The 20470-nt window shown below is 50.4% G+C and overlaps 2 protein-coding genes across 2 annotated transcripts; both read right to left on the bottom strand.

The window, feature by feature from the left end:
• Positions 1-1110: 1110 nt before the first annotated feature.
• Positions 1111-4782, bottom strand: CORT (cortistatin). The gene is made up of 2 exons (XM_076356240.1): positions 4640-4782; positions 1111-1442 (listed from the first exon to the last, which is right to left on the bottom strand). The coding sequence occupies exons 1-2, from the start codon at positions 4739-4741 to the stop codon at positions 1227-1229; spliced, it is 318 nt and encodes a 105-aa protein (XP_076212355.1). The 5' UTR covers positions 4742-4782; the 3' UTR covers positions 1111-1226.
• A 7586-nt stretch (positions 4783-12368) lies between these two features.
• Positions 12369-18852, bottom strand: SRM (spermidine synthase). The gene is made up of 8 exons (XM_076356239.1): positions 18707-18852; positions 18412-18532; positions 17980-18072; positions 16616-16769; positions 15683-15766; positions 15202-15347; positions 14157-14279; positions 12369-13571 (listed from the first exon to the last, which is right to left on the bottom strand). Exons 1-8 carry the CDS (start codon positions 18850-18852, stop codon positions 13554-13556), a joined length of 885 nt encoding a protein of 294 aa, XP_076212354.1. The 3' UTR covers positions 12369-13553.
• Between the last annotated feature and the right edge of the window lie 1618 nt (positions 18853-20470).

Raw genomic sequence — 20470 nt, 5'->3', positions numbered from 1 at the left:
CTAACAATTAAAGCAAATAGAGCAACTGAATTTCATACCTTTTTTTTTTGCCAGCATGCGAGACCAAGGCCTTAGCAGTCTCCTTTAGAGAGAAATATCTGTGCTGAACTCAAACATATCTACCTTTCTTATCTCTACACTACCTGTCAGTTCTAAAACTAACGTTCAAAAAGCTCCTCAGCAAGCCAAAAGAAATAAAACAAGCAGCCCTACTACTCTCCAGACAGCAAATGGCACCCAAGAAGATGAGTAAGAGAAATCAGGTGTTTCGGGTTTGTTTTTTTTAAGCAGGATGACAAGACACCACGAAACCATGAAAGAACCAGAGCAGAGTCAGAGCTGTTGGCCCTGGGATCACTGCCAGTTTATTTCAATCAGTTTCAGATGCAGAACCCAGCATTTCAGATGCACACGCAGCCCCAGAGCAACCGGGGAACTGCTCTGGAGATATCTGCTGTCGAACCAAAAGTGGGCTAGGGCCAGTCTTTAGGCACGTCTCCCCCTCCCACATCCCCAGCAACCCCCAGACAGTGCCCCCTGCACCCCCCACCTGCAAAGCACTGCCTGGGTGCTTCACTCGGCCACCCCCAAGTCACAGCCAGCACAGAAAGGAAAATAGGGGGCTGCTCTCCCACATGCCCGGGACCAAACCATCCTTTTATAGCACCTTGTCCTGACCAGGGGTTAGCACAGAGAGCCCTCCCCACGGGGCACAACCCCTGCTGCCCAGCGCCTGGGGCCTCACCTTGCCCACCCTGGCACAGAGGGGATGTGCACACCCACCTGGTCCCTCAGAGGCCGAGGGGGCAACTGCAGCAGCTTTAAGGACGGCTGCGCCCCTGCTCGCACCGCGAGGCTCCTCCCGGCGGGGGAGAGGGCCTCAGCCCCCACTGCACACCCTGAGCCCCTCGCCGCTGCAAAGTCCCTTTGCAAAATGGCTGCCACCCACCATGGCTGCCCCGCAAGATGGCCGCCGCCCCCAACGGCTCCCGATGGCCCCTGCGCGGCCGCGCCCGCCCGCCTTCCCCCGTGTGGCCGCACACGCCCCGCACCACCCCGGCCCGGCCTGGCGGGGCGCAGAGAGGCAGAGACGAGTCCCCGAGGCGCCATGCTTTATTCTGAGGGGTGGAGAAGAAAAGGAAGGGAGCTCGGGGGGACAGGGTGGATGAGGGGAGGGGGGGTTGTGTTTGCAGGCAGGCGGCCCAGAGGGACCAGGCCAGGCGGCACTAGCAGGAGGTGAAGGTTTTCCAGAAGAAATTTTTGCAGGGGGCCTTGCGGTCCCGCTGTGATAGCTGGGCGATGTGCCCCAGCACCGCCCGCTCCTCCTCCAGCTTGCCCGCCTCTTCCACATCCGGGGAGGCCACCTCGCGCCCCAAGTCCACGCTGTCCAGCAGGCCCGCCAGCATCTTCAGGATGGCATCTTTCCGGACTGTGCTCTGTTCCTGTGGGCAGAGAGCAGGGGAAAGTGGTGGACGGAGGCCCTGTTCCCCACAGCTGTCGAGGCAGGGGGTTGTTGCAGGGTGCGAACATCCCCCGTGGGGTCCCTTCTCATTTCCCTGCCTCCCCTGGTGCCCTGTCCTCTGAGCCGATGCTTTTCCCATCGGCAGAGCTGTGCTGGAGCTGAGGAATCTGTGGCTGCAGAGGTCACTCCTCCCTTCTGTCCCCTGTCCAGCTCAGCAGGCTGGACAGGGAGAGGCACACGTGCCATGTTATAACTGGAAAAGAGCTGCTAATAAATAGGCATGAATTGGCTGTAAAGTCCCTTGCTGCCTACACTAATTAAATTTCATTGAATGCCACACTGCCTTCTCTCCTAGTAAGCCCGTGCTCCCTTCACTGCTCTGACTGCCCAGCATCTGCTGTGGGAAGGTCAGGGAAGAGGCACGGAGTCCTGAGCAATATTTAATTAAGCGCACCGGGGGCTGCAACCCACTGTAAAAATGCTGAAAATTAAATGTAACAGAGGGCTGGGTTGGTGGGGAGAGAGACGCCCTAAGTATCTGGAGCAAAACATTTAATCAGTGGAAACAGGCAGCTTGTATTTCAAGAACAAGAACCCGTATTTCAATAGCCTGACCTTGGGGAAAGGCAGAATGAAAGAGGAGTTGTGGAGCTCCATCCCTTTGCCATAGCAGTATACGGGCGAGCATAGCCTGTGATTTGGGGCTTGAGGGATTTCTGTCAGTAACAAGCTGTGAGTTATCTTGTTTCTTTTAACTTTACATCCAGCAAATCTGAGGAATTACCTCTTGCCTGAGTATTCCTGGTCTGTGTGACTCATTAGCGGAGACAGCTGGTACTGGACAAGCTGGGATAGATGGTTTGACAGGAACAGATCCTGTTTCCCATGCAGATGGGAATCTTGGAAGCACATTTCCACGTCACTTCTCACAAATGCCATGTTTACTGCTGGGACTGCTATATCTATCTGCTGGCTCTGTCAGCACCAGCACTCGCTAAGGACCACTTGGTGAGCAATGCAAAAGACAGATAAACACAGGCAGCAGCAATTATTTTGAGTTTACATTACAGAATGTTTATGGATATTTTTAAATCACTTTTTTAGCTCTATTAACTAACCCTGCTTCCACACAAGAGAAACTGAGGCACAGAAAAATTACATGCTATGTTTGTAGCAGAAGAAAAGATAAAAGTCAGCTTGTGCCCATCCCGATTCCTACTGTTCTGCAAGTACAGAAATGTCTTGAACCTTTGGGAGGTGGACGGGGACTGGGGAACCCAGCTAAATGTGTCTCCTGGGTCATGACTTCCTCATGAGCTTCTTTCCTAGCTGTAAGTGCTATGTTTTGAAATAACCTGTTCCAAGCAGAGCCAGCAGCTTCAGACTCAGGGGTGGGGAAGGCAAAGCTTAGCCGGCTGTTAGGGGATATTCCTTACGCATGATCAGCTGTGGCTGTTAGTGAAACTAGGCAGCTCTTCCACTGCACTAATCCATTGCTAACATCCTTTCTGCTGTGAGAGATCAAGACTGGCAGCAGCTATAGATCTTAGCACGGGTGGCTTGTGGCACACCTTTGAGGTAGCTGCTCAATTCCCTGTACTACATCTACCAGTGCGTCAGAATGCGCAGATCGATCTTTTGCATTGTTATGCATTTTATGGTGGTTTATATGTAAAATCCCGATATTCTTCATACTTAAAACATTTGTCTGAGTTACAGCAGTGGTGACTGTAGGGATTGGTTCATCAGTATCTAACAATTTTTCAGTTTGTAGAATGCTCTAAAGAGAATCATTATATATATTATAATTATATCATTATTTTGTAAGCAACAGCATGTAGAAGACTAAGAGTCATTACACTTGAATGCATTTTTACCAAAGCCTTATTTACTGATTTATTCCTTACAACTTGTTTCTTTTTTCCCCAGCAGCTAGGATTTGCACCAGAAAGAGTTTACTTTTTAAGTACTGGATTCGTTATTGTAAGGCTGTACAGCTGAAAGTTTACAGTTATCCCCAGAAGGGTTAATCCCAGCCAGCTGCAGAAGCCCTGATCTCTAACAGAATGCTAGCCCTAGCACCTCACATCGTATACGTTTCTTCCTCGCAGCCAGTTTTGTTGTTAATGGGATGTGAGCCCACTCCTGAAGCAGTAAGACACTGATGGATGAGCTGGAGCCAACACTAAGACAGAAAAAACGATGTGGATACGCACAAAGGAGAAGTTAGTGCCTTTGAAACCAACACTGGGATCCTTCACTTCTCTGGGTAGCTCCTCTGCAGGACTGAAATAACAGCAGCCTTATGGATACAGCTGTGAACCGGTCTGGCAGAGTGTGGGGTGACCAACCACAGCTCAGAGGAACCTCAGGGACAGCAAGGAACATGCAGGTGAGAAAGCTGCGGGGCAAGGGCAAGCAGAACAGAGCACTTGCTTATGATTATATTATGCTGTTGCTTTCTACCCCTTTGGCCTCTTGGGGAAATAGTCCAGCAAAACAAAGTTATTATAGTGCTATAGCCATTATAATATTAGAGTTTTGCCAGTTGGTAGGATAATTGTATTGCTATAATAACTTCTGCCACTGCATAGAGCTGTGCTGGTTCAGAGTGTAATTATTCTAGCAGAACTATGTCAGTATAACTCCCCTTGTGAATACTACTCTGGAAAAAGCAATTTTATTCTGATATAATTACTTCATTTATTATTCCTCTGTTACTTTCCTACCGAACCCATCTTTTAAACATTTGTCCTTCCCATGAGTCCTATTTAAAATATCATCTCCCTTGATCATTTTACCAATTATGTATCTTTTCTCTCCCTCCCTAGTACTCTGCTTTATTCTCTCGTACTGCACTCTTTCAGCATTATTTTCTCCTTTTCCCTCTCTTTTCTGCTCTGTTCTTTTTGCCAGCTTTTGCTTAGCTCAGACTTCACTTTTGCAGCTCTCTGGCATCTGCCCTGGTGCCTTTCCTAAATAAACTGGCTAGTAAGCTGTAGTAATAACCTGTGCTTCAGCAATGCATGAAGCTGTAGTGCCTTGGAATATAGAGGGGTGGAAGAGTTGTTCGCATCAGGTAAAGCCTAATTGCCCTTATTACCCCTCCCTTGGCTCCAGCCTGCTTCTGTGTGCTCCCACCTTACCCAGCTCCTGCACAGGGTGCATTATACTCACCCTAGTGTTCTGTATTGCGAGTCTCTCTTCTCCGGGCAGTGCGGTGGCTCTCACGCTCCACACCAGCAGCAGAACGGACACCAGGCTGGCCACCAGCTGCATGATGTACAGGCTGTCACTACTGTGCTGAATTAGGAAGACTGGGAGAGGGAGCTGTTTCTGGGCTCTCTTCTGCCTCAGACAATGGCTGCGGCCCCTTTTATAGCCCTCCCCCTAGCCCAGTGGGTGACGCAAACAATTAAGTCTATATCAAAGGCAAATTAGACTTTGGAGAGGTTGTTAACACTTGGCTGCTTGAGTGGGATACTTCAGTGCCTCTGGGCTTTCCATGTGCCAGACCTGCAGAGACTGGGGAAGCAAAGGTTTGGGACTCTCCAGTAACATGCTGTTTCTTCACCCTGAGAAATTGTAGGCACTATCTGTGCCTCTCCTAGTTAGCTGAATTCTGCTTGGGAACATAATGTTGGATAGAATAGGCCACCAGCTTGCACAAACCTCTGGCCAATGCTGGATGATTCAGAGAGAAGAGGTAAAACTTCTGGCCACCAGTACGTAGATATGGGCTTGGACCCTCAGCCTGTGTGTCCAAACAGCTCCAGACTCTAGGGGTATTTGGATCTGGATCTCTGCATCTAGTGATTCATCTCATTGTGGAATGCCAATATGCCTGGCTTTCTGTTTACGGTAATGGGGACACAGGCTGCAGCTATGCAGTAATATAATCTGTCTTGCAAATGTACGTAAGACTACCTGGAAGCCAGTTGGAGGTTACTGGGTTTTGTTCCTAGTATTGTTTCAATATGTCTTGAACCTATCCCAGAAGTATAGGTCAACACAATGAATCCTGACTTGCAGATGTTGGGTTTAAATGTATTAAAGGGAAAACAAAGTACTGAAAGGCTGGTCAGAGCTGGAGCTGCTCTGCTCCATGAGGCTTTAGAAAAAAGCTCATCGTATGCCGGCACTGACTGCAGGCTGCTTGGAGTAAGTTCCTACCATTTCTGATCTCTGGTTAGCAGTTGTTAATAATGCTTCTCCCTTTGCCCAAAATGCTGTCCTACCAGTGAGATTGGTTTGTGGGCCAGCAGAAGGTGCTGTTAAGCACTGCTATCTGCTTTGCATGGGAACAACCCCATCATGGGGGATACCATCCACTGGCACATGCCTGTGAGATGCAGAGACAGAGCTAAGATCCCATCTCACCACTAGCCCTTTCTCCAGAAGCATTTGCCTCAGGTCTGACCCTAACAACAAACGACAGTCAAAAGTTAAATTGTTATCCTAATTTAGCACATAGAAGAAACCCACAGGGAGGTGACTTGGCCAAGGGGATGCTGTGGCAGGGCTAAGAACAGAAGGCAGAAAAACCTGTTCCCCACTTCTACTGCTTACCAGCATTACACTTCCTGGAAACAGCATGATGAAGTTTTGCCTGCAAATAATCCAGCTCCTAATGCCAGTTACACCACTCTGGATGCTCTTAAGGGAAAACATGCCATCGCTTCCATGCATATTTGAAAAGAAATGCCGGATTCCCTCACTGAAAGGTACAAAGAAAAAAACCTTTTCTGAGTCATATGGACTTATGGGGAAAGGTGACAATCTAGCAATTTCTAGAAATGAATTTTCCTCAGAAAACTTTGTAACCTCATTGTTTCTCACCCCCACCTCGTGAGAGCTGGCTTCCGTGCACCAGTTTCAGATGAAACATTATCTGTTTCCTTTTAAACTGATCTTGCTAGTTTATCAGAATTGCTGTGTTAGCCCTTTGTAATGGATTCTGTCAAACGCTTCCCAGCCAGTCTGGAGCTCGAGACAGAGAGCACTGAAGTACCAGGCTCCAGCAAGCAGACAAATCACAGGGACTTGCCAAATGACTCGCAGCCGATTTGCTCCAGGGGAGGTAAAAGTGGGAGAATAGCAAATGGAGAAAGCACACTTGGTTGCTCAAGAGGAACGAAGGGCAGGTACTTGTGAGTGTGAGATGTGCCTGGGCTGACAGGCAGGCAGAAAGTGAATCCTGTACTGTTGGTTATGAGGCAGGACTAAACCTTGTGGGCCTACTAGCCCAAAAGCTAGACAGACAGCAGAAGCAGTGCAGTCAGGTCTCCGTGCTGGGGGCTATCTGGTCTAACCAAACTGTTTGTTCTAATAAATATGGGTTTGTTTGAAGCTTTGCCTTCTGAATGGGCTGTTTTCTATAAAGCTTCATTGAGCGAATGGGGTCACAAGTGTAACAATGCTCTTCTAACAAAAAAGGGATGATGCGCTGAGCCAGAGATCAGCTTCTGGGGAGGCCCATAGGCACGTAAAGTGACCAGGCTGCCGTGAATCTGTCCTGGGATTAAAGGGCAGTAATAAAATAATTGTTACCTCTTGAAGGGGTTGGCTTTGGAGAGAGTTTCTGCCAGCACCGAGCCTGTGGCCCTGCCGAGGAGCACAGCGCAGCTACAGTTCTAGCCTGGGCAAGGCTGGGTGTCTCTTCCCAGCTGGGAGGAAGGGGAATAGGGACACATCAAAGCACTTACACTCTGGTGCCCACAGTAGGACTCGATCTCTAAATCCAGTCAAGTTCCCTCTGGGCTCTGCTACAGCATCCTTCAATATCAGACGCCTCTTTTCCAGATTCCTCCATCTTCCCTAGTGCCCTTCCCTTTCCTCACATTCCCTCTGCTGCTTTCCCTACATTAGTCTGTCCTCCTCAAGCTCTGGTCCTCTGGCCCCTTTGCAGAGACCCTGCTGGTTCTGCTACCACCACTGCTGGCCATCGCCCCATCATAGGCGATGGGGAGATCCCCGTTTACCTCCTTCCCCAAAGGAAGTAAAATAACTCTGTGGTGATAAAATAGGTCTTTTTAGTAACTGGAAAGAGTTCAACATATAGCACCAGGATTGTTCTTCATTCGTACTGTTTCCTATTCCCTGTAGTATTGGCTGTCTGACCTTTAAGAAGGCCCGAATTTATTTTTTTGCCAACCCTTAAATGCTTATCACTCTGTACATGAAAGGTTAAAGGTCTTCCCTTGGAGGAATAAACATTTCTGACAATTCTTTCCTTGATTTCCTCTTACTGCTTTCTCTCTCTGTTATCTGACTCACCGCTTTAGAAGTCTTCTTCCTCGATTCTCTCTTCTGTCCAGAGTTGCACATGGTCTGAGTGGGTTTCTACCACTTTACAGTGAGGGTAGATGTATCTGAAATCAGCATACCCGTGAACACATCCATGGGAACCTAGTAAGGGTGGGGATGCTCCAGAAGGAAGTTCAGCATACAGTAACTTGAAAAGGCCTGGCTATCCAAGGATTTTGGCTCACAGTTAGCGTGGCTTCAGCAGAGATGCAGAGTGGGTTCAGAAGTACAGCAGACTATGCTTACACAATCACATAAGACAACCTCCATCTTTTTGTGATTAACAGTGCACAAGCAACATGCAATAGGAGAGGTTTTATCTTTCAAGAAAGAGGTCCCTGACCTCTCCTCAGTGCGTCTGTACAGCAGCGAAGACTGGGCATTGCTGGAATACAAAAGCTAAGACTGTGTCTGGCACCAAATGCCACATTAAGGAATGAGGTAATTTCTCAATTGCTTTCCTCTATGGCCTGGATATTCGCCATCTTCTGCCCATTTGTTGCCTGGTCTGGGTTCAGATCACCATGTCTTGAAGCACGTAACAGAATTGCATCAGGCTTCCAGAACAAAGTCTGGTTCCCAAAGGTGAGGCACTCAGCTGCAGCTGAAGGAAGGGTTCAAATGCTTCTGCTTTCCTGTCATTGAAACCCTTTCTCTCTGCCTCAAGAGTCCCTAGTTGCAAAGGCCAATGCAATAAATAAAGCAATAGTCAGCTGACAGTTGTGAGCCTTCCTGGAAGGGGAAACCAATTTGTTCATGGGCCTGAAATCACAGCTCATTTATCAGGCCAGGCTTGCAGTATTCCCTCGCACTGCGCTCCCCAGGGGCCTCCGAGAAGCATGCAGGTGGCTGTTCCAGCCACGGCTTTTAATCGGCACTAATCTAACAAACCAAAGGAATAGACTGTGTGAGCGTGGGCTGGAGCCTACTGCTCCCACTCATCTCTGATAAGAGCTGCAGAGCAGGTGCAGGGAGGAGGAGGGGAGTACCGCAGGGATGCTGCTGTCAGAGCACGCACGACTACAAGCCTGTTACAGCTCTCTAGGGAGGTGAAGCAGGGAGAGTTGTGCTACCTTCTCTGTCTGTCGACCCCAAAGGGACTGCAGGAGGATGAAGGGAGGGCGAGTGTAACGCTTCAGTGGTATGCTCAAAACCTTTTGTTATTTTAAAATGCATGTGAAGTTAAACATTTCAGTTATTCCACCAAAAGTCTTCCTTGAAAATAACTATGTGCTATGAAACACTTCTATTTCAAAATACCTCTATTTTCCACTGAAAATGTTTTGCCCGGCTCCAAGTAGGAGGCATTTCAGGCTGTGAAGCAGGCTGAGGACCCCTGGGGTTCCCGCCTACTGACATATGAACTGACCTCTGTTATACCAGACTCGTCCTGTTAGTGGTAAGATTGGCTGGACAAGACTTGGACGGAAATGTTTCTTTACCATTTGGATTTCCTGAGGGATCACATACACACTGCGCCTTGTGGGAATTCAGTCAGAAAGAGCTCACCAGGGACATTAACACGCTGACTGTGAGACTGCCAGCACCACAGCAGGGACCACTCGGCTGGGGGAGCTTTAAACAGGAATTCACGTGCTCCATGTAGTGTGGGGTTCTGGTTACTCCTCTCCTACAGCTGAAGGGGATGACCCTGCATGTGTTTCATCACATACATCATCTTGCCCTTAACCCTGGCACACAGAATTAGCTTTGTTAAGCAAACTCCTTCCCGGAGATGCCCGGCTGTGGGCTGCTGCAGCAGCCGTTCAGTACCAAGGAGAGGGCAGCCCCCTCCTGCGGGGTCCCTGCTCCAGCCAGCCCTCGGTTCTCACCGCCGGCACTTCAAACCCCATTAGCCACGGAACTGGCGTCCTTGAAAGGCCTGCCGCTGAGATCCCTAACATTCATAATAATCCCCCCGCCTTTATCTGCTTCACACATCACTGTGCTATACTTGAGATTCCCTGGCTCTAATCCCCCACCTTTTGCATATTTTAAAAGTACTTAACTCCATCCTCTACTTGACCAGGAAAGAGCGTCACCTAAACTTCTCAGTATTTAACTTGGTTAAATTTCTCATCTTACTTTTTAACGTTTTGTCTGACTCTTTTGTTAGACCTGAGCTGCTGTTTCATGCTTTTGTCCGCACTTTTCCCTCCTCTTCCCCCACCATTTTATCAAAGGAACTTTCCTCTCCCTGAACTTGGTGGCACTTGTTTCTACTTTTTTGACTGTTTGCTTACTGAGGCTGCTGTTCTCTGATAAAAGATGAATTGTCATTCTTACTTCAGCAGTCTCTTGCTCCAGCCAAGCTCCATCAATAATTCAGCCAGACCTCGATAACATTAGCTCTGGATGAATACAACACTCGTGCCAATTAACTGGCTGAAAGGGCTCGAGATACAGGCAAGAGATTTCTCTTAACTTTTTTAAGCTCTTTTCTGAACTTCTAAAAATTGAGTTAGCTCAATGAGTAAAGCACAGAGCAGGGCGTCTTACACAGTTCAAAAGGCGCCAAGAGACTAAAGCCCATCAGGCTCTATTCCCTCACTTGTCTCCACCTGCTCTGACTGATATTACATTGTAAGTTACTTGGGACAAAGCCTATCCCTGTTCATGTGCTCCTAGCTTAATAAGATGCTGGAACATGACTGCAGCATGTCTAGACAAACATCTTTGTGGATCTTTGCTTATGAACAGCCTTGCTTGACTAGCCTTGGGCAAAAGCCAGCTAAATCTCCAAAAAAGTTACTCAAGTATTTTAGTTGCCCACCTGGAGATACTGCAAAGATTGCTTTCAAATGTTCAGTGCTCAATTCTATACGAGGCCCCATTAGTTTTCTCCTGTTGGGCATTACCCAAATAGTCAATCGCTTTTCAATCACCAGCATCCTTGACCACAGCAGCCTGCAGCCTAACAGCTCAGACCTCATATGTTTGTGGGAGGGATAATCAATCTGTAGACACAATTGCCTGAGAGATGACTGCCATGCCAAATACCATTCTAGCAGCTTAAATGGCATGTAGACCTTGTGGCAGCTCTCAGCACAGGAGTGACTAACAGTCATAAAACACTCAGAGCTGCTCAGATGGAACTAGCTATAGATGCACAAACTCTTGCTCCCTCTTTTGCTGCATTGTTAATGAGTGCTTGATTCAGGCACTGATCTCGTCTTCACCTATTGCAAGGCACTGAAGTATTTGAAACTGCCTGTAAAGAACAGTGATTTGGAGTGACTTGGAAACTGTATGTAGGACCCTATGGACAGAGTATGTGTGACTTAGATGGCAAATGGCCTTGTCTTCCTGCTCTCATCACTGGCCACTCACTGAACTTACAAATTTGGAGAGAGCTCAGAGAAACAGAAGGAATAATTAGCTGCGTGGAGGCTAGCAACAGGTTTGAGGAAGCTCTTTCCCTCCTGGGCATTGTTGTACTCACCAAGGGTCGGTGGAAGGCTTGAACTTGTTACTAGTTGGCAGCTGCTCTAAGGCCTTCCTGAACTACAGTCCTGGTCTTGATTCCCATTCCAGGGGAGAGAAAGTGCCAGAGGTAGTTTTCTGTCAAGGATGAAGGGCTGAACAGGGTTCAGGTCCCACAGCAATTTAAACAGGAGCAGCTAGAGCCAGCCTCCATTACTGGTCTGCTCTTTATAGTAAAAATGCAAGAGTTGAGCAATGAAAATGCCTGAATAGCCCTAACTAATCAGTAGCTGTGGGGAAAAAGGAGACAGCCACTCAGACAATTAAGAGACAAAATGGGTGTGATCTTCTCAACACAAGAATACAAAGGAGATCCAGACTCAGCTCTGCAGCTTAGCAATGCTTTGCAAACCCTTACGACAACAAAGAAGCTGTACTGATACTGGTAGTAGAAGGGGGCATTGGGGAAGAAGTGGCAAGTCTCATCAGAAAGGGGAGAAAGGAAGAGGGTTGGTACCGACACCACAGAAGTCCCTTGCTGTAGGCACACAGTGACTGCACCATCTATGCTGTTTGTAGGGTCACAATTATGGTAAAGCCCAACCTCAACCTTTGCCAAAGTCTGCTCCTTCTAGTTTTCTCTTATCAAGCCAAAAAGCCTCCCTCAGAAGGAGCTTTTTTGTCTTCTCCTGATGCCACCTAGCGACTGTTCCCAGCCTGTTCAGCTTGAGTTCAGTACTTGGTTCAGGCCCACGGAGCCACTAAGCCACCACAATTTTTGCAGAGGAAAGGATGGTGCAACTGAGTGGGGCCAGTGATTGACAGGAATTATGTGATGCTAGCAGGGAGATGGGCAGCTACAAAACAGCTTGGAAAGCTGTACCAGAGGCAGCATTTGGGCTAGAGCCTAGCTTGGATATAAAGTACTGAATTCTGCAGCATAGAGGATGATGGAAGCTGGAGCTATTGCAGTGAGGTTACAATACAAAACATGCAATGGGATCACTCTTCAGAGCTTATTTTTGGTGGTAACTTATCATCCCTAGAGACAAGGGAGAGAGGAAGTCAGACCAACTACAGAGCGCTGCAGGATGTCTTGACATGCACAGCAAACTTTTAGGATCTCTGTTTCCACCCCCACACTCTCCCCAAAGAAGCACGCCGACCCACACTGATGTCACCTTAACCAGAGCCGAGTGTTTAATTGATTGCAAGGGAGTGACAACCGCACAGTGGTTGTGCTGGGAAGATACCCACTGCACAGTGGTGGTACGGAGTCTTTAAAACAAAAGTAAAGACGTGAAGGCAGATCCGTCTCACAACAGAGTACAACAAAAAACAACTTACGCATCTGGGGATTCTGGGGGCAGCATTAGAAATAATGATGCCTCCTAAGGACTAGCAAATACCCAGGCCTGAGGCATCTCAGCATGACTGAGATGAGAGATTTGTCAGCACAACTGACTCCCCAACATCAGTACTGAACAGCAGGCAATGGATCTAAGGTTTTTTTGTTTTTTTTTAATATATATATATATTTATATTTATATATATAAAGCGCCTATCACCATATTGATAAACATTCTTTGGAACCACTCTGACGGCAGAGGTAAGAACAGGAGTCAGCCTGTTAGTACCTCAGCACTTCTGTTTCCAACCAGTTTGGAAAAAAAAAAAAAAAAAGCCACAAGACTTTGCTGCCAGCCTGCCTGGCTGGTGTTTAATACTGCTACTCCATCGGGGTTGGAGGGAGACCTGTTGTGAACGGCAACAGTTTGCACTGTGACTTCTCCAACTGTGCTGCAGAACAGTGCAGGTGTTGCAGAAGGGCAGTGGGACATGAAGGCTCAGACCCGTTACCAGTCAAAATGTCTCAGCAGCAGGGAGCTCCTATTAGGAGAGAGCAAGCTAACTTTGTGCACAAAGCTCTCGCTCTCTGTGCTTAAGGCTGAGTCAGTGACCCTTCTGGACTCTTCCCAGGTTTCAGAAGATCACCAGACAGAAATACATGTCAGTTATAAATATATCATGTCAGTTGCAGGGGGTGGAGGTGGGAGGGGGGCGCAGGGAGGGGAGAATTTAGAATGGGTGCAGGGAGGAGAGAAAGGAAAAAGACACCTTACGTTTCCAGCACTGGAAAGAACAGTTTTGACCTCACACAATAAGTCACTGGGCCTTTTCAATAGTCTTATCTGGCTTATGCCCCATCATCTTTAACACATCATCAAAAGGAATGTTGGCTGGCAAAGGGTTAAACAATCCCACACAGTGGAGAGCAAATCTGCAGTCTGCTGGGAAGGTCCCCACCACATCACTGACGATCTCAGGGTCCAACTTGAAGGAAGGAAGCAGCTTCTCAGGCTCACACATCACTCAGGGCCTGGAGACAGCCAAAGACAAAGAAGTGTCAGCGTGGACCTGCTGCAGCTCTACCAGTCCTCAGCAGGAATATGGCTCTGAAACACAACCATGGCATTTGCCTTCATCCCTAGGGCACTCTGAGGAGGTTTCTTCTGGAACCTGCAATTGCAACCCAGTTGGGAGATGACGGAATGATGCAGAAATACAGACTATCCTTCAAGAAGGCAGACTATGCTAGAGCATCCTTTCTTTACCCTCTGGGTTTGCACTAGAAACTACAACCACATTTTATCTAAGACTTTTGGAGCTTTCCAAAGGGAAACACCAGTTCTGCAGGCTCTTGGACTCAGTTTTGGTACGTGAAGTAGGAGTGATCTGCCATGAAGGCATGGGACATCAATCCAAAGAACAGTTCCAAACTGAACTCCAGTCTTCCCAGACTGACTCATACTCTGCTATGTCATACAAAATGCTGTCCTGCCCCGACTTGCTCACAGAAGCCTTTAGGGCTGCAGGAAATCCTCAGTCCTGTATACTCCCACTCCTGCCGACGAAAAGTCATACCTCATCCTTGACGGAGGAACAGCAGCACAGCCTTTCTTACCTTCCGTGCAAACTCTGGCAGAACGAAAGCTGCCCGATGAATGTCAGAGTTGTAGTATTTCAGACTCCTCTCCTCTACTTGTTGCTGTGAGAGCTGCTGCACAGGCTCCCGGAAATTTGTGTTCTGCAATAAAGAAGCCAGGTAGCTCTGTAGTGTTTGGGTAACGAGCAAAAGGCTGTGTGACAGGCATCCTGATTCATAGCAGAGAACCAAGAGGACTTGCAGGAAAACAGATGACTTTCTGTTCTAGTATGAGGTCAAAGGTTCTGCACAGCTCCAGCCCCAAGGGCTGGAGTTTACACTCCGTACCTCGTGTGACTAGCCCTTGTTCACAGATGTCAGCGTATGAGGTCAGACTGCATGTGAGCCACGTGCCAGATGAAGCTGTCAGATTGCGCCTGAGCATCTAAGAAGCAAGGCTTTTGCTCTTCAGAGCAGAAGCCACATCTGCGTTAAGTCAGGCACAGTGCATGCTGCCAGTGCCCCAGATAAATAAAATACAGCAGCAGAAGTGTCACTGGCTCCCTAAACCAACGTGACAGTTGCATTACAGGCTTGCTGTAATGCAGCAGATTGGGAAGAGAGCAGACCTCAGTGGTCTGACACAGTTACCAGCCCACATCCTAACACTGACTCTCACTTGGAGGCCTCTGTATGAGCAGATTACTAGTCGCAAGCTGATTCTTATCAAGCAGGTGCCCACTTTGTAACAGCCAGCATCAAAAAGCCGAAGCCTTAACAGGCTCTGGAAATTGGTAGCGACATCCTCCCTTCCAAGTTTGTTGTACTAGAGAGAAAACCAGGTCCTTTTCTAACGCAGCTGGTTACATTACTGGTCAGTTCTGCACTTCATTCAGCACTGAGCAAGCTGCATTGCAGCTCTGGGGCCCTGGGCTGGTGGAGCCGGGGCCCAGCCTGAGTCTAGAGGCCGCACAGATGGGAGAGCTCAGTGCCACAGCTCAAGCTCTGTAAGGGACAGCCTGCGGCAGGCTCTGCAGGTGCTTTTACAGAGGGGAAAAGGGCACATCAGGTGCCTGAAACTCACCGGGTTCTTGCTGCAGAGCATGAAGCCAATCTGCCCGCTGGGATACGTGGGGATGGTGCAATAGGCGTATTCCACAACAGGGAACAGAGACTTGCAGAACTGACGCATCTCCTTAATGAGATCCAGGTGCAGCCACTGGCACTCACCTACAGGGAGAATGGAAGACAGGATGCAAGGTGAGAGCTGCCCTTCTTCTCCGCACAGGCCTGTGCCAGGTTAACAGTGGTTCCAAGTCCAAACCTGCTCTACTGCGCACAGCTTACGTGGTTTCAAAGGCGATTAAGACCCTTACGCCAGTTTTACTAAGCGCAGTCCAGCAGTTAACGAGTTGACGTATACAGATCAAAAATGCTCCTGTACCTGGGAGCTGAAATGGATTTCACTCCCTGCGTTGTGTCTCCCCAAGAAGAGTCCCCTTTGTGCCTCACACTTTTCATGCAATGGTCTGGCAGCAGCCTCTGCCCAGAGACAGCATCCTCACCTTGGCAGCAAAGAATCCCATCTTCTCGCAGGGCTGTCTTCATCAGCTGGTAGTAGGATTCTTTGAATAAGCTTTCTGCAGGACCTGGGAGAAAAGTGAGTAAAGAGGTTATGTCTAGAGCAAGACTAAGATGGTAGGCTTCTGAGAGTTTTCTGAATGCCCAGGCTGCACAGGGACTGCACTGGAAAAGAGACATTTCAAATGGCTTTTCGGTGATCACAAGTGTTGGCTATAATCTGGAAGCAAAATTTTTGACCCTGGGTGAACCCCAGCCTGCACCTAGCACAGCAGAACCATCAGGATTTTAGCTCTGCTCAACAGCAAGCCCAGGACCTTTATCAAAAAAAGTCCTAGCAGCTGCCTCTTGCTTCACTGAGCATTTTTTAAACTCAACTCCTGCTGCAAACTGCCTTTTAGACATGCCTCTCTCTGCTGACTATAGCGAGAGTGAAGGTGACTCAGGCACTCGTCGTTAGGTCCCTAAAATGAGGCGCCGTAACTACATTCCCTCTTTACCTCAGTTTTCCCTTTCAGAAATACAGCAACCTCACTACAGCCATCTTTAGGCTAGGTAGCTACACCAACAGCACATGAGTCACTACTTCATTAGCAGGCACACGTGCAAAGCTGTCTTTACCAGCATGGTGCTGTATCCCCTGTGGGATTACTGGACTCAAGGATCAACCCTCTGCCAGAAGCAATAGCTGCTGGAGTTGAATTTTGAGGACAGAAACGTGACAGCTGGCTTGAAGCCTTGCTAATACAATTTTCTGGTCTTCATCCTTCCCTTTCTCTACCAAAAGAGCCAAGTCAGCGACAGTCTTTTCACTTGAAAGGAGCCTGGGCAGGCTGGCATTACTTCCAGGACATAGGCCGAAGAGAAAAGGAGGAGGAGTGTGGAAAGCAGTACCCTTTTATGGCCAGAATTCTTACCCATGGGGTCAGACGAGTCCGTGATAATCACATCAAAGGCTTCTTGATTTTGTTTCATGAACTCAAAACCATCTCCCACATGCAAGGTCAGCTTAGCGCTGGAATACCCCACTGCCATCCCTGGGAGGTATTTCTTGGATACCTGGATCACATCCTGCAACACAGAGAGCACAAGCTGATCAGAGGGCACTACAAGGAGCTGCTTCTCAGGCTACTGGACAGCTGCAGCTGAAAGAACAGCACAATGAGTCATTTCCTTCCATGCCTTCAGCACAAATCCGACTTGCTAGCTAGATCCTCAAGAGCTGTCGGCATCTTCAGCCAACAAGCTACACTCGGCCCTTTCCTATGGCCTCAGGGTTCAGTGACACTGTTGATCTGTCCTTGCCAAACTCAACAAGAACTTGCAGCCTCAAAAGCTCCCTGAGGAACTAAGAGAATATGATTATAGATCTGACTGCTCTGTGCTCCTTTTCCCTGTGGACATCGCTTGCAGAGGTGATCTCAACTAAAGACTTCCCCCCCCCCCCCCAAATAAAACCATGCCAGCAGGTTTCTGGATGCAAGATGAGAAATATTCCCACCTCTGCTCTGTAGTCATTCTGTCAATCCCCTCATAAGATACAGTTTTCTCTCTAAAACGGCTACAATGGTTACACTGCCCTAGGCCCAGCAATTGTACTGAACACGACCAGCTTCTCACAGCTGGCAGAAACAAAAAAATACGCTGTTGTCAGGCAGTGCTTGTGCAAAACCAGGCACATATGTCTACTTAGCTTGGCAGACAAGGTACGCAGTCTCATATAGCAGTGTTTCCCATTCCTAATACAGCCTCGCTTTGAGGAGACAGCAAAACTTTCTTAGAAAGTAAAATATCAGAACAAACTGACCGAGAGGAGGAGGACCAGCCCATCTGTCACGGAAACAAATACCCCCCGCTTATTTCCTGCTTTCAGTCACAGGAGACTGCTTAATAAAGCGACCATCCTCCTCTGGCAGGAGCAGCACTCTGTTCTGCGTTTGGGGAGAGGGAAAAGCAGCACCTTCACAAAGCCAGAGCTCTCCTTCTCCAGATCCCACGCTTGGCCCACGCTGGCCTGGAAGGGCCTCTACCGTACGTGTGTGAAAGAAATCACATGAAAGAGGCTGCCAGCTGCCACGTAGATGACTTGTAAGGCAAAGAGGTGGCGCTGTCAGTGTCACGCCAGCAGAACCGGCAGCAAATGCACTCGCTGCTGACAAGGGACAGCAGGTGAAGCAGCAGCTCCCATGGATGCTGTGAAGTAGGGCTGCTTTTTGTTGGGCAGCCTGCCCGTCTGACCGAAGGCCCAGGGCACCTCCGCGCAGCTGGGAGCCCAACGCACCTCATCGATTTCGCACTGCACCACAGACTCCACGGTCGGGTGTTTCACCACCTCTCGCAGCACTCCCCCATCGCCGCCACCGATGATCAGCACCTGGGAAAGGAGAGGGCAGAAAACCGGCCATCAGTGGGGTAGGCTCACGGGGAAGCTTTCACAGCACGGCCTAAAGAGGACGGCTTGAAACCCAGCAGCCCTCTGCGCTCGTCCTGCCCCGGTGGTCGGAGATGTGCTGCGGGGGCCCACGAGGGCTGCCTGCGATGCTCTGTCAAGTGCCGAGCGTAGGTGTGCCAGAAGCAACGGCCCACGCCAGCCTCTCGCCGCGGCAGCCCTGAAGGGGCCGGCTGGGATGATGGGGGACGGTCTGCGGGCCCCGGGGCCGGCTCGCGGGTCCCGGCTGGGGAGACCCCGCGGAAGGGGCCGGGGACGACTCACCTTGCGGGGGTCGGGGTGGCTGCAGAGGGGCAGGTTGGCGATCATTTCCTGGTAGGAGAACTCGTCCCGCTCCGTGCACTGGATCACCCCGTCCAGGACCAGGACGTTGCCGTAGGTGGTGCTGGGCAGAGCGGGGAAGCGGGGTTGGAGCCGGCCCGCGCCCCGGGCCCGGGGCCGCGCTCCCCCGCCCCCTCCCAGCGCCGCCAGGCCCCACACCGCGTGGCGCTGGGAGCCGCGCGCCCCCCTCCCGCCGCCGCCGCCGCCGCCCCGGGGCGCCCGCCCGGCCGCGCCGCACCTGCGGAAGACGAGTATCTCCTGGTAGCGGGAGCGCTGGTGGTGCAGCAGCTCCTCCACCTGCAGCGACATGGCCTGCCCCGGCCACAGCCGGCACGTCTCGCGGAACCAGCCCTCGCGGATCAGCGCCGCCGCGCCGCGCTCCATCCCGGCCCCGGCCCCGGCCCCGGCCCGGCCGCCTCGCGCCGCCGCCGGGCACCTGCGCGCCGCCGCCGCCGCCGCCTGACCCCGCCGGCGCGGGAGCCGAGCAGAGGGGCCCGCGCGCCGCCCCGCCCCCGGCCGCCAGCGCGCGCGCCGCCGCGCCCCCATTGGCGGGCCGCGCGCCGCCGCGCCTCCATTGGCCCAGGGCGGCGGTGACGCCGGCGCCAGCAGGGTAGGCCGGCCGGCCGCCCGGGGCCACGTGGGGCGGGGGCGGCGCGCCCCGGAGCGGAGCCGCCCCCGCCCCGGCGGCGGGAGGGCGCGTTTCCCACCCCCACGCCCCCGCCGCGCGTGGGCTGCCGCGCCTCCGCGCCCGGCCTGGGCGGGGGGCGGCCGGGTCCCCCCGCCCCGCCGCGGCGGCCCCTCCGCGCCACAAAGGCGGAGCCCGGGCGGCGGGCACGGCCGCGGGCGGGCGGAAGACGAGGCGCTGGCCGAGCCCTCGGCAGAGCTCGGCCGCCTGCAGGAACGCGAGCGGCTAACGACTTTCGGGGGAAAAAAAAAAAGTCTCGTTCGGATGTTTCAAGGGTTAGGCGTTATGAAAGCAGATTCCTCCCTCGTGTTCGTGTGCCCCGGCGTGCGCTCGGAACCGTTACAAAACGTGGTGCGCGCTGCGGAGAGCAGGCTTTGGGAGAAATTCACCAAGGTTACACCGAGAGTAGCTCTCCAGCCAGGCTATGCAAAGATCTTCTGGAACAGCTGCTAGCCCTTGAAGGCAAAATAGTCTTACATTACGGGATTCTGGTGCTGCAACTTCACCAGATTCATAGGTGCAACCAGGTGAACAAAGCACGCGTGGATTTGCTAGTCGCTTCCACAAAAGGCATTTTCAAAACCTAGGGCAGTAAGCCGCAACTTGTAAAGGGAAAACAGAAAAAGACCAAAATTAAAACCATCCTTGATATACACCCTGTGTAGAATTTTAAGTAGAGGACTTAAAGAAACGACAGGAATTTCAGTATCTCCGCAGCCAACGGGGCTTTTGCCAAGAGTTACTCGTTCTTCAGGTTACAGAAACATCAGAACTGGTAAAGCGGACAAGAAGGGGAATTAGCAGCCCCTGCAAACGCACTTAGAGACAACTGCTATTTCACTGCCTCTTTTCAAAAACACCCTCCAATATTCAGCCATGCAAGCAGGTTTTATGGGCAGAAAGGGACTCTGTTCTACCATCACGATGCTGCTCGGTCAGCACTGTTCATACAAAGATACCTAAGGAGGAAAAACCCTCCTCTCTATTCCTTCCACTCCCCACTCCCCAGAAATATGGCAAAAGATTGAAAACAAACAAACAAACAGAATCCCAAACCTCCTCACAGTCTTTGTAAAATAAAGCCCTCGGGTTAGGAACAGAGAGGGAAGTTTTTACCACTACCTGCTCAGTCCTTGCACCTAGCCTAGCAGTCAGAGAAGTAAATTCTGTCATTGCCAAAACAGGTGAGCATGAAATGGAAAATCCTTAGTCAGAAAAGGAAATCACAGAGTAAAGACGAGGCCTTTGGGAAAGGGAGCAAGATCCATTGCTCAGCGCAGCGACCAGGAATCCAGGAAGCAGCTCTGCCACTGATTT

Source organism: Aptenodytes patagonicus, chromosome 19 (genome assembly GCF_965638725.1).
Source record: "Aptenodytes patagonicus chromosome 19, bAptPat1.pri.cur, whole genome shotgun sequence".
Taxonomy (NCBI): Eukaryota; Metazoa; Chordata; class Aves; order Sphenisciformes; family Spheniscidae; genus Aptenodytes; species Aptenodytes patagonicus.
Note: the sequence above shows the minus strand (reverse complement) of the source record. Positions and strands in the feature narration are given on the sequence as shown.